Source organism: Gobius niger (genome assembly GCF_951799975.1).
Source record: "Gobius niger genome assembly, chromosome: 1".
Taxonomy (NCBI): domain Eukaryota; kingdom Metazoa; phylum Chordata; class Actinopteri; order Gobiiformes; family Gobiidae; genus Gobius; species Gobius niger.
Genome location: NC_136852.1, coordinates 59,153,122 through 59,172,095, shown reverse-complemented (window position 1 = coordinate 59,172,095; position 18,974 = coordinate 59,153,122). Strand labels below are relative to the sequence as shown.

Here is an 18,974-nt window from a genome sequence, read left to right as displayed (position 1 = left end):
CGACTCGCTTTTGGGTTCCGACCCACCAGTTGAAGACCGATGAAGACTGATCTAGATAGAACAACAATTTTGGCAAAAATAGGTTTGTTCTGTATACTTAACATTTTAACCAAACTTTTTTATGTCTGTAGCTAACGTGGCCATGGAATTAGAGGATTCCCCTGAAGATTGTGCTTCCCTCCATCAGCCTCCGGCTAGAAAATCTAGCCAAGTGGACTTTGAAAAACATCATGAAGATACAGAAGACAGACCCAAACCTAATACTAACAGGTTAGACTGCATCAACTCTTCCATTAAGTATTCTATAAAGTAAGTTTTTCATTTACCCAAACACAAATATTGGTAAATGTATTTATATAATCAAATATTGTATGATCAAAAAGGCACAACATTTGCTATGACATTCTAATGAAATTACATTTTGTTTTATCATGCTGAAGACGATGGGTTTGAAAGGCAGGAAACTGCCCCAGATTCATGTCAAAAACACTTCGCACCTATGTTCTGAGTTTGGTGAATCCCAACTTGGAAGCGCATGCTTGTGAGGACTAACTAGCATACGTCACTGCCTATCATTCACCATATAAGGACAAAAAGTACTGTGCGACTTAGGCAACCAGAGATGGATATGAATGGCAAAACACGACTCCAAAACCGAAAACCGACAAACTCCAAAAGAAAAAATCTCAGCCATCGGCACCACGCGCTCAATGACCCACCTAAACTTTTGGACACGTGACTTTGCTCTCATTACAAAATGTTTAAATAGATAAACCTGTACATCGCGAAAGGGTTTTCCTTCTGTTCCCGCGGGTTAGTGCATTAAATTTATGCGGCGGCAGCAGTGTGACATTCCACCTGCGTCGCTCATTGAGTAGAGCACGCGCCTCCGTAAACACAAGGTCGTAAGCTCAAGGCTGACACTCGTCTTTATCAAATAATGTTAATGACATACATTTAATGATGTATGTGATATGATATAGATTTAGCCAAAAGTACAAATTATATTACCAACTCTTATTTCTGAATAAAGGCATCTGTAATTTATCATATCTACATTTTGGAATTAATTAATGCATGATTTAATATGTACAAATGTGTATGACTCAGAGTGTTGGGTTCCATCAGGAGCACGATTGTGAACAGAACTTGTGAGGCATTAAGAACAAATATGTGCATAGGAACGCGTCGTGAATGAGGCCCATCTTTCTAAATGTATTTTGATCTATCTAAAAATCGTGTTGTTTTCATACATTGGTTAAAAATACATATGGAACAAACATTATCTGTGAACAAACTGCATGTATTTTGTAAAATATTTATGAACGTAAACAAGTACAGAATATTATGCAGACACCAGTGGGTGATGGCAGAGAAGGTAGTAATGACAGGATAGTTTTGGAGCAACTGGACAGATAAAGAGTGGCACATTGGAGAGGTGAGAAGAGAAGATCTATTTTTCAGACCTTTTATTGTGTGTGGCGTTGTGAAGCTCGGGGCAGATGATGAAGGACAAACTAAATGTAACAAGTGAACAAAGGCTCACTCTGGCACCATTAGTGTCTGCGACTCGTCCCTTCCACACTGTCTCCCTCTCTCGCTCTTTATCTGTCTTTCTTTCTTTCCTCCTTCTAAATGGGAACATAATAATTGAAGATTCCCCATCTTGAAACGAAAACCCTTGGGTAGGTAATTCAAGGCTTATTACTGAAGGCCGGACCATTTTTCTGCTTTCTAAGCATTAAAGGGTTATTTTGTGTTCCTGCAGATGGGAGAGGGATAACCATTATGAGAACAAAGCGTCCAGATAATGGAGAATGGGGCTAAAAATAAGGCAATCCTCCACTCGCCGTAGGGAACCACTGGTCAGTGTCTGTGTCAGGCTCTTGCTAACTTCCTCTGAGACTACTTCAGGAGAGCCCTTATTGGGTCAGGGCAGATCCAGGGTGCTCCTTTACCTCCTCCAGGGTGGGCTGCAGACATACAGTCACCTGCAGCAGAACTGTCTTATCAGTTCCTGGGACAGATTCTGGAAGTGGAGTTGTGCAAAAGGGAAAATGGACCCTTCTATAACTGCAACCAGCCGTGTCCCTACAGTGTGTAGCTTCTCAGATGTCAGAGATTTGCCGAAGATCTGCCTCCTAATTGAAGGAGATTAAGATAGTCTGACAACGGAGGGGGTTCTCCTCAAATTGAAATGCTGTAATCCATTAGTTTTCATCAGACGGGACAGTGGCTCAGTGGTGAGGAGCGACGGGCCACCAGGAAAAGACCTGTAATGAAGTGTCAGCACGGGCCAGAGGGCTGCAGACAGACCGACCGCTTCACAGCAAATGGCTCTCCCTAGACAACCTGCCAATCTTGATCTAGCTACTGTGTCAATACTCTAATGTGTGTGTGTGTGTGTGTGTGTGTGTTTCAGATGATTAGAAATTTGGGGACATATTCAAGCAAGTGAATGTCGCGATCTGTGCTCCTCACAGTACGTCGCTGATTATGTGTTTAGCAGTGTGTGACACGTGTGTGTAGTATCAGTTGTATCACTTCTCCTGTATCACTGGCCCGGGCTGGGTGGCGGGGGAAGCTCAGGGGTGAGGGCACTAAGTGGTCAGGATAGGATATGTTTTCAGTCTGTTCATTCAGAGCCTCTTCCCCCTCACAGAATGGAGCCCTTTGATGGAAGAGATATTTGGTTCTAATGCGCTTGGTTTGGCATTGACTGAGACTGGAGCTTATTTGAAAAAGATCTTCCTGCCCCCGTTGCCTCCGACTCCCCCTCCTTCTGTTCAAGGGTAGGGGAGCGCAGCACGACAGACAGCCCACCCACACTAAATTAATTCTGACAAGGAACTTAAGATAACGTCAAAGCGCTGACTAATCGCGGGATTGGGTTTCTGTAAGTCACGGAGCTGTGAAATGTGCCATCATATCTAATAAAAGACCTCCGGTTGCTCCCATTCTCTGTCTAACTATGGGGGCTGCCAACTAGTTATGGTGTTGGTGTTAGTTTTCTAACAAAGACGTCTTTCAATATTGATTCAAACTATTATGATAAGTTGGTAACAAACAATTTTAATCATTTTGTAGGAAAATTACATTGAAAAGATTGCAAATGAATAAAGTTCCTCCATCTTCAATTGACCAATGACAACAGCAGAGATGCAGCTACAGGGCACATGCAGTTGTTAAAGGAATAGGCCACCATTTTTCAAATACTGAGATATGTTCTTACCTTAGCTTAGAGGAGTTGATGCGTAACTGTCTGGTATTTATGCGTGCCTTCAGTCACGTAAACAGCCTCTCCTCTTCTCATCTATGGATCCAAATGGAGGTGAAGCTAGAAGCAACCAAGCTCTTCCATGTTTTCCCTATTTACATATGGTTGCTTGAGCCTTTACATGATCCAAGTATAGTTACACAAAATTTTCTAAGCGGATAATAATAATAACGGCTTGCAATATAGTTCCCCTTTTTATTGACAATTAGTCCCCCTTTTTATAGAACATTTCTTAAAAAATCGTCATGTTTAATTTTGTCTGACTATACTTACTATACTCATTTAACCATAATTAAAAAGGGAAAACGTGGTTGCTTCTACTCCTCTAAGCTAAGGTAAGAACATATCTCAGTATTTAAAAAATGGTGGCCTATTCCTTTAATTCAATTTTCTATTAAAGAATAACTATGTAACTTTTCCTTTTCGTAGTCCCTCTGGGGGTAATACAAGTGTTAATGTGATGATTGGGGCGTCTGTCATCTCCCCCTGGTGTCTCTGGCCAGAAAACCACCCTTGCAACCTTCCCTGCACCTGGTAGGAAGCGCAATATACACTAATAGAATCACCAAGAAGAAGCTAACAGGCTAACGGGCAAAGCTTACTGCGCACTATAGCCACTTTAGCAATAGCATGTTTACTGGTAAATAGCCGATGTGTTTCTTGTTGTCACTGCTTTTCTCTTTGTCTAAGAACTAGTTTCTTATTCAGTCCTGGTTTAGTTCTGATTTTTAACCAGTTTAGTCTACGTCCTGCCTCAGACCGTGGCTCTGCCATTGCTAATAATGACTAAAGTGTAACAAGTTATAGCTTTGCTTTGCTTTAAAGGGGCTGGAAGCAAGTTCGCCATTTTATACTCACTACTGCCACCTCAGGCCATATGTGTAACTGCACCTTCTATATTAAGCTCGTGCATGACGGCAATTTGGGCCGAAGTGACACATTTTTGAGTGACCGTACAGGATTTTAGAGGCAGTTGTGGTGAACAGGTCTGAGCTCATTCTACACATTAGGACATGACTGGAACATGTAGGGGGAGGAAAATACTTAATTTTAACATTTTTAAACTCCTTATAGTCCCTTTAAGAAAACATCTGCCTTTGTGCTGAAGCGGCTCATTATCTGCTCATGAGTTCAGGTTACTTTTTTAGACTCACTGTGTCTCACTGTGTCCGAAAAACTTTTTTCAGTACCAAAAATTGTCACTGAAAAATAGCCTCTGGGAGCAAGAGTTACTTAGTTCTGCTTTAAGTGTAGGACATACTGAACATGTGTATTTCCATATTATCCTTATTATGTTTGGTATAACCCAATAGATTGCTCAGACTAGAGAGAGGGACTGTCGCATTCTCTAAATGGTTTCAAATGACTCAAAAGTAGTAAAGATTATGCATATAGCTTTAAATTTAAAATTACAGCTGAAAATGCCTCACTGCACTGCTATACAGTAGAAGGCATGTTTGTGATGAGACTTAGGAATTCCATCCTTGTTGCTTCCTCTTCTTCCAATTTTCCGGTCTCTTATTGAGTCCTGTTTGCCATTACGGATTCGTCCATTGTTGTATCACCTCACACAGTAGAATGGCTTTATTTGCTGTGAGTTCTCTGTGTTCAGTCCACTTTTACTTTCCCTCTTTCGTCTATTCTATCCTCTGTCTCTCTCTCAGGTGTCTGAGTTACAGGCAGTCGAAGTCATCAGGTTCGGAGCTAATCCCGCCAAGTTGATTAGGCTGCAGGTAGCTTTCACACTATAGCGGCCAAAAGGTCACAGCACGAAACGGAGCTGGATGGACTTCTTGACACACACTATCCACTTTGACTTTATGACTTACAGCGCCAGACCCTATGGAGGGGTAATTGAAAGGGAGTAGGGAAAATTAGGAAAGTGAAAGTTTCATTCAGGCGGCAAGAAAATTTCAGCAAGTACCAGTGAAAATGTGGTAAAAGTGATAGAAGCGTGATATTGTGTGTTAATAGACATGGGACTGGAACAAGCCTAAAAAGTCATTGTCCAAATGTGACTCCAAATGGTCTCAAAGCAACAGTTTTCATTCTTCATCCTTTTCACATATGGCAAAGTAATTCCCACTGATACCATAGTGAAAAGTCATTTAATTTGACCTCTATTTTGCTATAAAACTATCATGTTAAAAAGAGAGTGTTCTAATTACATTTTCTGTTTTAATGAACTTTTGTGAATAGATTGCTACAGATGGAGGCCCATTTGAAACCTGCTGTCTACGTGAAGTCCTGGGGTGGAGCCCAGAACGCACATCCATGTTTATGGGGTACAATAAAGGCTCATACAGGGCTCAGTGCTGCAAGTTAATATTATGCGAAAAATAAAAGAAGAAGAGGCAAGTCAAGTTAACTTAACATTACGTTCACTTCACATACTAAGGGTTATTCAATTCACAATATACTGCTGTTTACATTAGAACAATGTTACCATATATATATTTTGCTCTATGACCTGGAAGCAAATCTACAGCATTTCATTCTTTTGAGATTTTGCCCTTTGAAACCAAAGTGCGTCAGATTGAACTGTTATTTAATGTGTTGTCATTGTAAGACATCTGGATGTGTTCATGGCCCCGGAGCAGGCAGGAGGCATTTTATAGACCTGTGCTGGGGGAGAAGCTGCCTGATGGAGAATGTCTCTTTAGCATTCTGCGTCTTGGATAGACTGCACATGCAAAAATCGGATTGTCAATAAACTGGGCAGTTAGTATCTTCAAGGGTGTTTTTTGTCTTACTTTTTTTCATTCATTCTTTTAGTAAGCTGCATGCATTTGCATTTTAGTGCTGTTGTCTAAACCAGTTGGCCCGAGAGAGAATGGGGCGGACTCTGGCTATGGCTAAAGAACATAGCCAGAGTCCGCCCCATTCTCTCTCGGGCCAACACGGAGACGCTAATGCATGCTTTTGTAATGCCCTGCTTTCTGGTCCTCCCAAAAAGAGTATCTCAGGTCTGCAACTTTTACAAAATTCAGCAGCTCGTGTCCTGACGAAGACCAGGAGGCGGGACCACATTACACCGGTTTTAGAATCGCTGCATTGGCTCCCCGTGTGTTTCAGGATCGATTTTAAAGTTCTTTTAATGGTTTTTAAATGTCTTTATGGTCTTGGTCCTTCTTATCTTTCAGAACTGCTTTTACCTTACGAACCTTCGCGGCCCCTTCGCTCCTCCGGCAGGGCTCTCCTAGTTATTCCTAAAGTCAACAAAAAGACTCATGGTGAGGCGTCTTTCCAATATTACGGCCCTCGCCTCTGGAACAACCTGCCGGAGGAGCTCAGGGCTGCAGAGAACGTTCATGTTTTTAAGAGCAGGCTCAAGACCCAGCTTTTTAGCTTAGCCTTTAACTGACTAATTAATATTTATTTAATCCTAATATATAAAATGTATATATATGGGAGGTTGTCCCAGGCGCATTGTTTTAAATGTTGTAATCTGTAAAGCACTTTGTGATACCTTTCGGTATGAAAAGCGCTTTATAAATAAAGTTTGATTGATTGATTGATTGAGTGGTTCTCAACAAGCGGGTCGCGGAACCATTTTCAGTGGGTTGCAAAACTTTTCCAGGGTACTTCTTTCCAACATATGCCATATTCTATAAAAGCATAGAAACATCTCAATCTATAAAATAATCACAGTTGTTTTGGTCATAATTTCAGCTTTATAAGTTTTTGTAATTGTGGCATGACGAGGGTTAATTTGAGAGGTTTTTTTGATACCTTAGCTTGTTGTCCACAACGCCACGATAGGAATTTCAGCTAAAGAATTAACATTACACTTGATTTAATAAGTGTAGATCTCAAGGCGCACAGGCAAGTACATGATGTGAAATAACAGGCAAGGTTCAATTTATGTAGCAAGTTGTATTTGCACAATTTAAAGCCACGCTGCTTAAAATTTTACCCAAAAAATAAAATTGAAACACACAATGTACAAACAAACATGTGCTATTGCTTTGAGCGGCTCACTTCTCCTAAGACGTGACTGTAACTTTACTGGGGGGAGTGGGTACGTCTCCAGCTCGTCTCCATGGAGATGTTGAGGTCAGGTTCTCATCCAGATCCATTCTTTGATTACCCCCAGCAGTAACAGCATTTCCTGTGTCGAGCTGGTCATTAAGAGCATTTTTTGGTACTGATGTCAACAGTATAGTCTAAAATATTATGCTGTGTGCCTTTAATTACTTTTCAATAACAATTCATTGTTTAGTTGTTTTTTTTATTATACCAGTTTCCAGTTAGAATACACTTTTCAGTTAAAACACAATATTTGTCTATCTTAGTTGAAACACAGTCCACAGCTTAGTTGCTCTTGGAGAATCCATAGGGTCCCACATTAATGACGAGAAGGCTCAATTTCTTGTAAACGACTGAGCTGAGCTTTTACATATTATATTGTCATTATTTCACACTTGCCTTTAGCTTGCAAGATAAAGCCAAGTGTGAAATAACTTGCTTTTACCTTATGACCACTGGCGTTTCCTCCGGGGGAGGTTTCACATCCAACATGATGTTTGTAACATGTTGCATGGACTGTAACTCGTTGTCCTATACAGAATCCTGTAAAGGACAACGTCAGGGCACTGTGCATTATAGCCCATTGTAATGTGAAGCACATTGAATTGCGCTTTTGAATGAAATGTGCTTTGTAAAAACTGCCTTGCCTTGCCATGAGATGCCATACAATTCTAATAACAATCAATTATTGATTTTGTTATTTTGAATCAGTTTCACATCTCTGCCAGTGCAAATTCTCTTCTCATGCACGCTTAATGCTACACGATGGCGCATAAATATATTTGCGGTGTATGCAGTTGAATGTTTTAATTATGCAAGAGTGTAGGCATGTTGACACACACAGACACACCGTTGTACATGGGGGAAACGTATATGCCCTGATTTGCATGGAAATGACTAAACATGTCAGGCCTGAAGACGTCATTTCTAATCTGTCATATTAGGGAGGGAGGCAGAATAGCTGATGCAGTGTGTTAAAATCAAAAGCGCTGCGATGCCTGCTGTACTGTATGTGTGTGTGTTGTGCATGGGGAAAGTAAGACGTAATATGGTGTGGAAACGGGTGCCTCAGATGCTTGCCAATGCCTTTTAACGCCACTTCACACCAGATGCTTAGCAGACACTCGCACACGGTTATATCCACGTCTATGTTCATTACTGTTGATCCGGCTGCGCCTCTCCTGTTACCCGGCTGACAGTGGATGAGGCTGAGAGAGTAAAATGTGACAGGCCCTTGTGTATCTTTAATGTGATACTTTTTGGTACAATAATCATGTCTGTTTTTCCATGTTAGTAAACGGTCTATGGTGACATAATCTCTCAAAAATCTCCTTATTTCAGGGGGGTCGTACTGGGATGATTTTGATCCACATTCATTTTAGAGACGCAACCTCCAACCATTAACAGTTAGCCTTCTGTCGTCAGCAGCACCACAGCGACTGAGCGGTTAGTGCTCTTGCCTTATAGTGTCCCGAGTGCGATTCCCTGGCAGTGCCTTTTGTCTTTGTCCAGGGTTTTTCCCATCAACCTATAGCATGCACAATATTTGGGCTAAAAGGCCTCCAGCTAGGTTATCCCATCCAACGCTAGCTCAAGATCTGGAGCTGGGTTCCAGCGCATGAGGGATGGGTCAAAAATGCAAAGTACAAATGTGTTCCTTGCATCTTATTCTTTTTTTGCATTTTCCTGTTTCTAGCATGAGGCAGTCATTGAAAGACCTCCAGAGTCGGATAGAAGACCTTCGATCAGAAAGTCCGCCTAACTCCAACGAGTGCTTGAAATGGTTTCCCTTTAGAATGCACTTCAGGTCTGTTGCTACGGGATATCAGGATCAGCTGGACTTCCTCAGGGCTCTGGTAAGAAATTTAATTATTTCAATCTACATGGATTGCCTTGTAAAGATCACATCATGGATTCATGACCTTGTGCTTGCAGTAAATGTCACTCCACCACATCTATTTTCAGCAACTGTACCTACGATCTGAAGAAGATGGCAGAGAGGTGGTGACTCTAGAACTACTTGTAGATCTTTCATCACGTTGTGGTGTCTGCTTTCCACGGACTCCCTCTCCTTCCCACTCCTCTACCTTACATCAGCCCGACCTGATTAATACCGTTAAAGATGAATCGTCAGTCGAGGTATTGTTAATTCTTAAAATTGGTACAAATTTTACAGTTGGGGAAATGTCAAACTGTAAATCACTGCTTTCTTACCTGTCATCTTCAGATCCAGACAGTTTGGGATGATGTGCGTCTCCAGCTGCGCCGCCACCTGCTGGATCGGCTGTCTCCTCACATCTCAGATTGTCCAGAACCAGACTTCACTTCTCCTAGCCCATCCATCTCTGAACGAATCTATTGCCTACAGCACCTGCTCTTTCTTTACCCTGAGTCGGAGGTGCTTGCAAATTATCAGGTACGGTAAAGCCACCTAAAAAAACTATTTCCAATGCAGCACTGCTACAACACTAATCCTTATTTTTATTCTTGTGCATACTTTCTAAATTTTACTTTCAGGCATATAGAAGTCAGTTCACTGCCGCGCTTCTCCATTCAGCCATAAATTCAAGTCTAAGTGGGGAGACCGGCTTTGATAGACTGACTTTTGGCTTCCGCTCAGTGGTACCACTCCTGACCCAGGCTCTCAACGAGGAGCTCTATGTTCTCTCACACTCAGTGGATCAGCACACCATTTTGGGGTTCCTAAACGCAGCTTACCTTGACAGTGTTGCGCACAAACTGGCCTCTTTCATGGAGAGAGAATGCGAGGCAGCTTTAAGAGACAACACCACAGTGACCAGCAAGTTCAGAAAATTCTCAGTCAAGTCTCAAACGTCTGCAGGTATGTTTTTTTCCTTTTCTTATTTAAATATTGAATTGATTTTAATGGCAACAAAGAAGAAAATACATTAGACTTCAATTATTATATACTCCTTTATATGATAGACAAGGTTTTTTCCCTTCCCCTTCCTTTGAACGCATATATTGAATACTTTAAGGTGGTGTGCAGAGAACTGTCACTCTGTGATTACATTATGCAAGTGGTTCTCAAACTTTATGAAATATTTGACCTTCCAAGTATCACCAGCCCTTGATCAAAATCAAATCAGGACAAAGCTGTGTCTAAAAACATAACTAAGTTGGACAAAATTATGTCTAAACGTTTTCTCTAAATGAGAAAAACACCTCATTAGAGAAAAGCACCTTACTTTCTAAAGCAAAATGAATACAGTCATCATTACAGATGACCCTGCATGTGTACCACTCTAAAGAAGGCCATGTACCTCCAGTGGTACAGTTTGAAAGCCACCGCGTTATACAACATTAATGTGACTACTGAAATATAGACCTTGAAACTTAATGTCACTTTTGATTTTTGAGTCTCTTTGTTTGTTTTGGCCTATTTACCTCATGCTGGGGGTAAAGATTCCCACAAAAAAAGTAAAGTGTGTGAACCATTGTTTACTTTTTCAAAAAAGTGGTGCACATGTCAGCTTCCCTGTGGAATGGGAAGAAGAGGGCTTTTACATCTGCCATTCTTGGATAAACACAGCAGCAGCTCCCTCCATGTCTCTGCTCCATCTCCCTCCCTGGTTTTACTTTGCCTCTCCTTAAACGTGAGATGAGAGGAGGCAGCCAGGATAATTGGCCATGCGTCAGTTGGGCTGTTTGATCACGTAACGCGGCGGAAGCTACACACCTACGTGCCGCTCAACAAACCGTCAAATGTAGCACCGGAGGCAGAACATGGCTCCGAAGGGAGCGGGGGACCCGTGCTGTGTAATGACGGTAAAATGGAGCAGTTTTGCCTGAGCTGCCTTTTGCATGTGGATATGTGTGTATTTGTATCAGCCGAAACACAGCTTTGAGGTATACAATTGGGATTACATTTTAGTGCTGTTCACATTTGAAATATCCTTCAAATACTACCAGACTTCAGATTAACCACTTACCTTTCTGTGGCTCTGAACATGTCTCTAATTTTGTATCTTCTCACACACTTTACTATATTCAGTGTAAGGCCATACCTATAATTATCAGTATAATTCTAACAAAGGTTAAAAAATGTTTTTTCATGCATATTAGTGAGTCATTGTTTCTACACTAGAGGCAAGCAGTAGGTATATTTTGGTAGGAGCCATGCATGGGAGACTGGCTCCCATGGGAGCAGCACTGTCTGTAGCATCAGCCACTGTCAAGCCATTGAACCATTTAACAGCTTTCACAGCCAGATCTACCTCTTCCTTTAACCTCAATGACTTTAAAGCAGGCTCTCACAATGTACCATACTCCCATTCGACTTTATGCTTTCATACAAACTTAACTACTTACATTTCTGGTGTTCACTTGGTTGTCTTCTCTTATTTTCTTAAAGTGTTTTATAAGCTCATTCGTCAATCTACTGGCTTTCAGCTGTCAGGCCCTGGAACAATTAATATTAACCTTGAATTCCCAGCAATAACAAGTTAGCATATATTTTCAGATAAAATCCTGTGATTGATTTTGCAACTTGTTGACTGATTATGATACTAGTTACAATGCATCTGTGTTATTAAGTTGACAAAGTTGCAATATTGTGAATTTCTGTGCAATGGCCTTTAAGCCCAAACTCATGATTCTATTGCAACTTTGACACAGACATCTGCATTTTAGCATGGCGTAAACAGTGTTCCTTATTTGCATGTGGTCACTGAGTTGAATATGCAACTACACACAGTATCCCATTTGTCTTTGTGTATGTGCATTAATTGCAAACTTACTTGGAAAATGGTGTAATCAAGAGTCAGTTAATACCACCCTTTTAAAAATGCATCATTAGATTTCCATATGGCATCAGACATTTGCATACATATACATATGAGATCAGTGTTGTTGTAAGAGATCAAAAGCTTTTACACTCAACTTTTCACGCCTGCACATTTTTTCCCCCTAACAATCGACCACAGGGGTGAAATCGGGGTTGGGAAATTCTGTTCAAAACACTTTTCAACCCCATTCTGATAGCAATGATTTGAATTCCGCTTTTGCTAATTTCCCCATATGACGAAGGCTGCAGCTCCCTATAGATAAAAAAAGGGATTGAGAGTCCATGTATAGCAGGCGCATTCACCCCCACTGCCAGCCCCTCTTCGCCCTCTCTCTGCCTCTTTGAACTCTTTCTTGGAGAAAGCCTTGCCTATTCAGCGGGGAGAGACCGCGCATGTAGTGGCGCGAGATAGTAGCTGTGTCGAGGCTCTGACTGGCATTGGAGGTGCTTGTGGGGATTGAGGCTACTTGGGAATGGCGTTTGTTAATATTTAATAAGAGCAGCTCCTCACTAGATCATATCTCTGCCAGAGTTTATACACACTGTCAGCTGGGGATGTGTACCCGCATTCTGCCATGTAATTATGGGCTAGGTAGGAGGGTGTGTGCGTGTGTGTGTGTGTGTGTGTGTGTGTGTGTGTGTGTGTGTGTGTGTGTGTGTGTGTGTGTGTGTGTGTGTGTGTGTGTGTGTGTGTGTGTGTGTGTGTGACCATGAATGGGTTTCCAGTTTATGGGTGAGGCTTTTTATGGGACTCTCTTTCCAAGTATTTGTACATGATTAGGAACCCTTGTTTGCCAAAGTTACAGGGGAAGAGGTTGTTTATTAATTGTCTTCAGAAGAGGACTCCAATGTGATTGTATGTGTGTCTCCATGTGATTCTTCTCTAAATCCTATGAAATGACAGAAAGAATACCACCTTTCACAGCCCTCGAGACTGTATATTATGCGTACCATTTATTTTCCCCATTTCCTCTGAGTGGTCACAATGGCTTTTGTGTATCACTCTTGAAAAGCTCAAGGATATGAACCTTTTTCTGGCACCTTCTATTTAGAAGGCACAGGCTGAAATGACAGGCTTGAGAGCAGCCCGTAGTCTGTCATGAATAGACGTGATTTGTAGAGGGAAAAAATAAAGGGTGCACAAACATTAAACACTTTTTGATGATGTATTCATAAAGACCATGCAGTGATTTTTATTGTATGTGTAAAAAAAAAAATAAAGTAAAGAAAACTTCAAAGTCAGCTTCATGAGGGAAAAAGTGAAATTGCACTATTTTCCAGGGGAACTGAATTGAGATATTTCTACTTTTGCCTTGTCAAGGACAGGTGACCCCTGCTGTGGCCCGGTCGTATGCACCCAGGGAAAGGGCCACTAGACCAGCACTCGGGTGGTATGTTGTGTGCGTGTGTGTGAATGTGTGTATGGCAGAATCACAGCGGGAAACCTCCAATAATAAGGCTGTCTGAAGAAGCAGTGGGCCGCATCTGACAGAGAGGACCCTGGTTGTCACTGGGCCCTGCAGGCGGTCTATAGTTGCTAATAGTCCTTCTATCCAGATGCACACATATTAATGCACACTGGTACCCTTGAGCCACACATGACCCTAGCTGGCTAAAAAGTCATGCATTAATAGAACTGTGAACTGTCATTGTCAAACTATCAACAATTACTATTATAGTATTATTAAATGTCTCTGTTGCCTCAGATCACTAACAGATTTTATATGTCTCGCTGGTTTTGTCTATGAACGTGCAAACAATTATTTATGTGAACATTGCAACATTCCTGTCAAGCAAGGTTTACTGGCTCCTTGAAATCCACAGAAATAATGATACAACAACAATATAATGAGATCTAATAGCAAGAAAAATGTCGGGCCCAATGTGATGGTCTAATGTACATTACAAATGTACGCATGTGTATGGAGGAGGAAATTGAGGGGCACATCATAGGAGAGAGATGCTTTGCTGGAAAGAAATTAAATCAGTGGCTAAATTATCACATGATTGCCCGTTCCCCAAAGACTTGGGCATCATTTGGTAGAAAGTGTCTAATAATTGTTTTTTGGCCATGTCAGACACATACAATCCCCCTACTAATGGCTCTGTTAGAAAGAACTTGGCCTCCAGGGTCAGAGAAGGACAGAAAATAGCTCGACGATGAAGCATGCAACACTTTTTTGTTTGATAAACCAAGAGGTGAAAGAGAAGAAAAAGACACAGAGCAGACGAGTGATGGCAACAAGAAGGAAGTGTGTTTCTGTGCAAAGAGGAAATGAAGTGGCAATAAGAGCAGCCAAAGGGGAAATGCTCTTCACCGTGAGTTTAATACATCAGACTGGGGATTTGGCAGCCCGCCACACAGCAATTGTTTACCTTTTTGCTCACTGGCTGCATCTGTTCTGTTTTGTAAACGGCACTAAACTATTCGCCCGTAAACACCGGAATCAATAACAACTGCTAAGGGAATTCCCTTATCCCACCCCTCGCTCTCTTTCCCCATGTTTTCATCCCATACCACCACCCCTTTCTCTTCTCCGCAACTCCTCCCTCTCTTTCAGTCTCTCCCTCTCTCTCTCCATCACCCTGTTCCTGCCAGTCAGTACGCTGTGTGTTGTGAGCGAGGGGAAGAGTTTGTCGTAGAACCAATTGTGAATCCACAGGAGAGACTGGCGAGGAGAAGACTGATGGCTTGCCAAAAATACCTGCTCTGTTTCTCGTCTGCTTTGTGTTACATTGTTGTCATTGTTAAAAGCTACAAACTGAAAACTAGCCACTGAAGACCAATGCTAGAGTTTTTCCCCTTAAGTGGAATTTCTTCTGCACGCTGCAAACTATTAAGTTCACATTCTCCATACAGTTTTATAAGCATAACCTGGCAAGAGCCAGACTGATGTTACAGTGTAAATACCATTAGCACTGTGATATTGATCTGGAATGGCTCCTGTTTAAGTTGTTTGAGAAGAAGACAGAACTGACTGGATCAAGGGTGCTTTGTTATAGCCAATCAAAGCCAAGTCTCAAAACAACAAGCTGCTACAATAGCAAATCCATACAATAGTTGCTTTGGAAAATGTCACTTGTGCTTCTAATTGTGGAGCAGCATACTTTGTGTCACAATCATCTTGTCGTTTATAGGTAGGCAGGCCTGAGACACAGCAAAGGTCTGATCAATATATGAGTCATACTGATACTGATACTCAATTAACTATTAACTTTAATGTAGTTGCTTTTTTGTTTTTAACAAAAGATGGTCGGTACTAGTACAAGATAAGCCTGTCCCCTTGGAGGTATTTGATCTGGCCTGCAGTGCTGCCTAACAAGAACATTAGTGCTGCTGACAAAACTTCGAAAATGTCCAACAACCTTTGTCTGTGAGGGGAAACTCATGTATGAGATCTGACACAAACATGCTTCTTGTTTCTTTCAAATGTAAAACCCACCATCTCAAGTCAATAGTGCAACTGAATTGTTAGTATCACTCTTTTATTTGTTGTGACATTCATCTCAGGAGTGTTTTGTTTATTCTAGTTTGTACCTTTATAGTCATCCCACTACAGAAGCTAAGCATTGATTTCACTTTTGTCTGAAAATATCTCCTCTCGCTGTTGTCATATCAAGGAGAAATTATATGAACATATTTGCCTTATTTCCAGCACTGGCTTTCCGCGCCACTCTCTTATTGATTTTCAGTACATTGACCTTTAGTTGAACTCTGCTAGCTGCAAGTGCCCTTACTCATTTCTGCTCTATGAGACATGCTCTGCACCATGCTATATGACACACCTGGGTGCTTTTAAGCACACCCTTTCCATCAACTGACTATGAGAGCCTCCATTTGGCCTCACTGTTGTGACAAAGGTATAATGAGCTTTAGATGGCGATGTACTAGACCGCTATGGCTATAAGGCTATTTGGCTAGGAGGACAACTATAAATACCTATATAGCACGGTTGGCAGAGCCCAATGCAGGCAAGAGCATAGCTAAACATCAAGGTCATGTTCTGTTAAAGTAATATTGGATGCCCTTAGGTCACATTCATAGGATGGCTATTGAAAAACAAATGTGACAAAAATGCCCTGTTTTTGATGGGGTTGAAGATTAGGTGAGGCTTGTATGTTACAAGCTGAATGTGTCGCTTTCACAGAGTCTTCCATTTGTTTGCGTGCCCTTCTTTATGCTGCTTACTCCAGAGCTGTTGTGCAGTTTATATCATAATGCAAAAGCTTTTGAAAAGTTCATAAGTAGTGTCACTGCATTTATGGATGTGCAAGTTTAAAAATAAAGCCAGCAGTGTCAGCTAGGTCATGTAAGTAAGGAAGCGGTAAGAGGTGTTCTCTCTAGCACAGACTCCCACTGGACCCCATTACGGTAGTTCTGCTGTGCTGTAGACCCATGCAGTTTAATTACACACACACATGTTCACACATATTCTGACCAACACCAAATAACAATGTGATTTCACACATGTGCACATAAATACATGTATACACTTGTACACAAACAAACATGGGGTCAGAATATATTTGCTGGTGACCATGAAGTTGTAGTGGCAATTATCCTAGATTGACATGCAATTTTGAGCTTTCTCCAAATCAGGACTGTCACAATGAGTGGCATTACACAAACATAAGCATGTGTGCAGGCTGCCAGACACCCCCACTCCAAAAGGACACTGCTCACATGCATGTGCCCATACAAACAGTCCCAAACCCTCAGTGAGTCATGCCTCATGCATGATTAATCAAAGATCCTAGGGGACATTGTGTTGTCATATTGTCAGAATTTGCGTAACAATTCAGCAAGATTACATTATAGGATCCACAGGAAATAATGTAACAATTATTGAAAAGGGTCCACTCTTCTTTCTTTCTCAACACTCAATCATCGGCTGGCTCTAAGAGTCAAGGCTAATACTGAGCTCATCCGTTCCCAAATGCCTTTGCAATAGAGCAGCTCATTTAGGCGGACACACAAAAGTATTTGTGCATGTGTCTGGGAGTACGGCAACACATCTCCAAGCTTCCCATTCTCCGGCTTAATGCGGAACATCCCCCGGGTGATGGCTTTGGCAGCCTCCAAAATGGGAAATCCATATTTGCCAAGGGGGTCATCTGCGGGTTAGGGGAGAAAGTTTTGTGCCGAGAGAGCAGCTTGCACATGTGTGACTTCTCCGTGAGAAAAGTTTTGCATATTTTCCACTCTTTGTTTGTGCAGTGTATTGGGAAAACATGAATGGGTCGATATTTATAAAAAAGGGTTTTGCTTGGCAAGACTGGGAGAACGGAGGTGTCTCTGATGAGTGTATGTAGGTTGGAAGGTTGAGTTGAACAACTATTTTCCCACTGTTGTTATTCTGCACATCATTTATTTGTCATACAGTATGTCAGCCACTGTGTCAATATGAACCACTCAAATGTTTAAAATGTCTTCCCCTCTCTATCTGTGTTTCACAGCACCTGTAGAGCTTTCCATGAAAAGCAGAACCTTCAGTTTGACCTCCCACCAGCTTGGGACATTAACACAACTGGCTTGCACCCTGCTTGAATTTGAGAGCAGTGTCAAAGAACTGATCAGAAAGATGACCTACATCTGTTGCAGTGGACATCCTCCCTGTAATAAAGGTACTAATTTAACTTTTTAAAATCATTTGAAACCCCCCGCCCCCTCACCCCCCTTACTGTGATTAGTAAATACATATTGTGTCACATCATAATCTTCCTCAACTGTCCTTAAATTTAAGCTGTTGTATGTTGTGGAAGTGCAGTTGTGCCTAGGAGCCCATCATTTTTAAGCAGGGAATTATCTTGGGTCTTACAACTGCCTTGAGTATCCTCTTTCTCTCACCTCTTTGAACTGCTGAGGCAAAGATGTTAAATGAAAGCTTTTGGTGCATGGCATAATTTCCATAAAGGTTACATTTACAAAAACAAGACTTGCAGAAAGGCTCAATTTACAGAGAGGTAAACAGCCTTTAAAGGGCAGTTATCCAAATCATTAATTCTAGGCAATCAAACGGCTTAATTACCAGAAATTCATCAGATGGGCTTAAAGGTCAAAAAGTGATGCGCTCACTATTTCCTCCTCCTTCCGTTCCATGTGGTCTTGTTCGGCTAAATTGCCTCGCCTGGGGTCTCACTCTTCGCCTTCTGATTAGGAAACTGTGGCCTTGATGTTCGCGGTTTTTAATTGCAAAATCCAACCCAGGACGCTTGCCACGCTTGTCTTCCTCCGTCGTTCCCTCCATACTTTCCGCCTCCTCGCACATTCACACAGCCTTGGCCCCTATAGAATTGTACCATATGTGGTTGACCAAATCTGGGTTCAAATCAAAAGTAAGCCCCTGAAATTAGACGCATAAAAGACTTTGCTATTAGCATCTACAGCCTGCTTCTTTTTGGTCTCTTCAGCCGTCAATATGCCTTAGTTTGATTTGAAATTATGTGACCCATATTTGTGTTGCGGCCAGCTTTCATGTACCAGCAACTGGCATATCCTGTGATATCATACATTACACTATGAATCATATGGAAATAAATCATACCTCGTGACACACATGTATTATCTGATATCCATATGCTGTCGACATCTTTTGATATTTTGTATAAGGGTTTTGTCCTGTTAATGTACTGTTAGCACTGTTATCTGTTTTTCTTGAACCAAAAGTGCATTAGTGCACAAAAGTACACGCTGCAAAGGTAATGAAAAAAAAGTTTTGTCCATTTGGAGCAAACTCTTCTGCCAGTTCAACAGGCCCTTTGTTTTACCGCCAAAGTCTTAGACCAAGACTTGATCAACAAAACTAGAGATACAATCTTCTTAAGCGGGAAGATGCTGACTTGTTCCCAAATACCTTTATT

At 41.5% G+C, this 18,974-nt stretch overlaps 1 protein-coding gene across 1 annotated transcript in view; it reads left to right on the top strand.

Moving 5' to 3' along the window:
* kiaa0825 (KIAA0825 ortholog) overlaps nt 1-18,974 on the top strand; it is a 98,017-nt gene that overhangs the window by 1,878 nt on the left and 77,165 nt on the right. The window contains exons 2-7 of the mRNA XM_079571908.1: nt 132-270; nt 9,003-9,162; nt 9,272-9,445; nt 9,534-9,722; nt 9,824-10,148; nt 17,571-17,738. Of these exons, the coding sequence (XP_079428034.1) occupies nt 132-270; nt 9,003-9,162; nt 9,272-9,445; nt 9,534-9,722; nt 9,824-10,148; nt 17,571-17,738 (1,155 nt within the window). The remainder of the gene's footprint in view (nt 1-131; nt 271-9,002; nt 9,163-9,271; nt 9,446-9,533; nt 9,723-9,823; nt 10,149-17,570; nt 17,739-18,974) is intronic.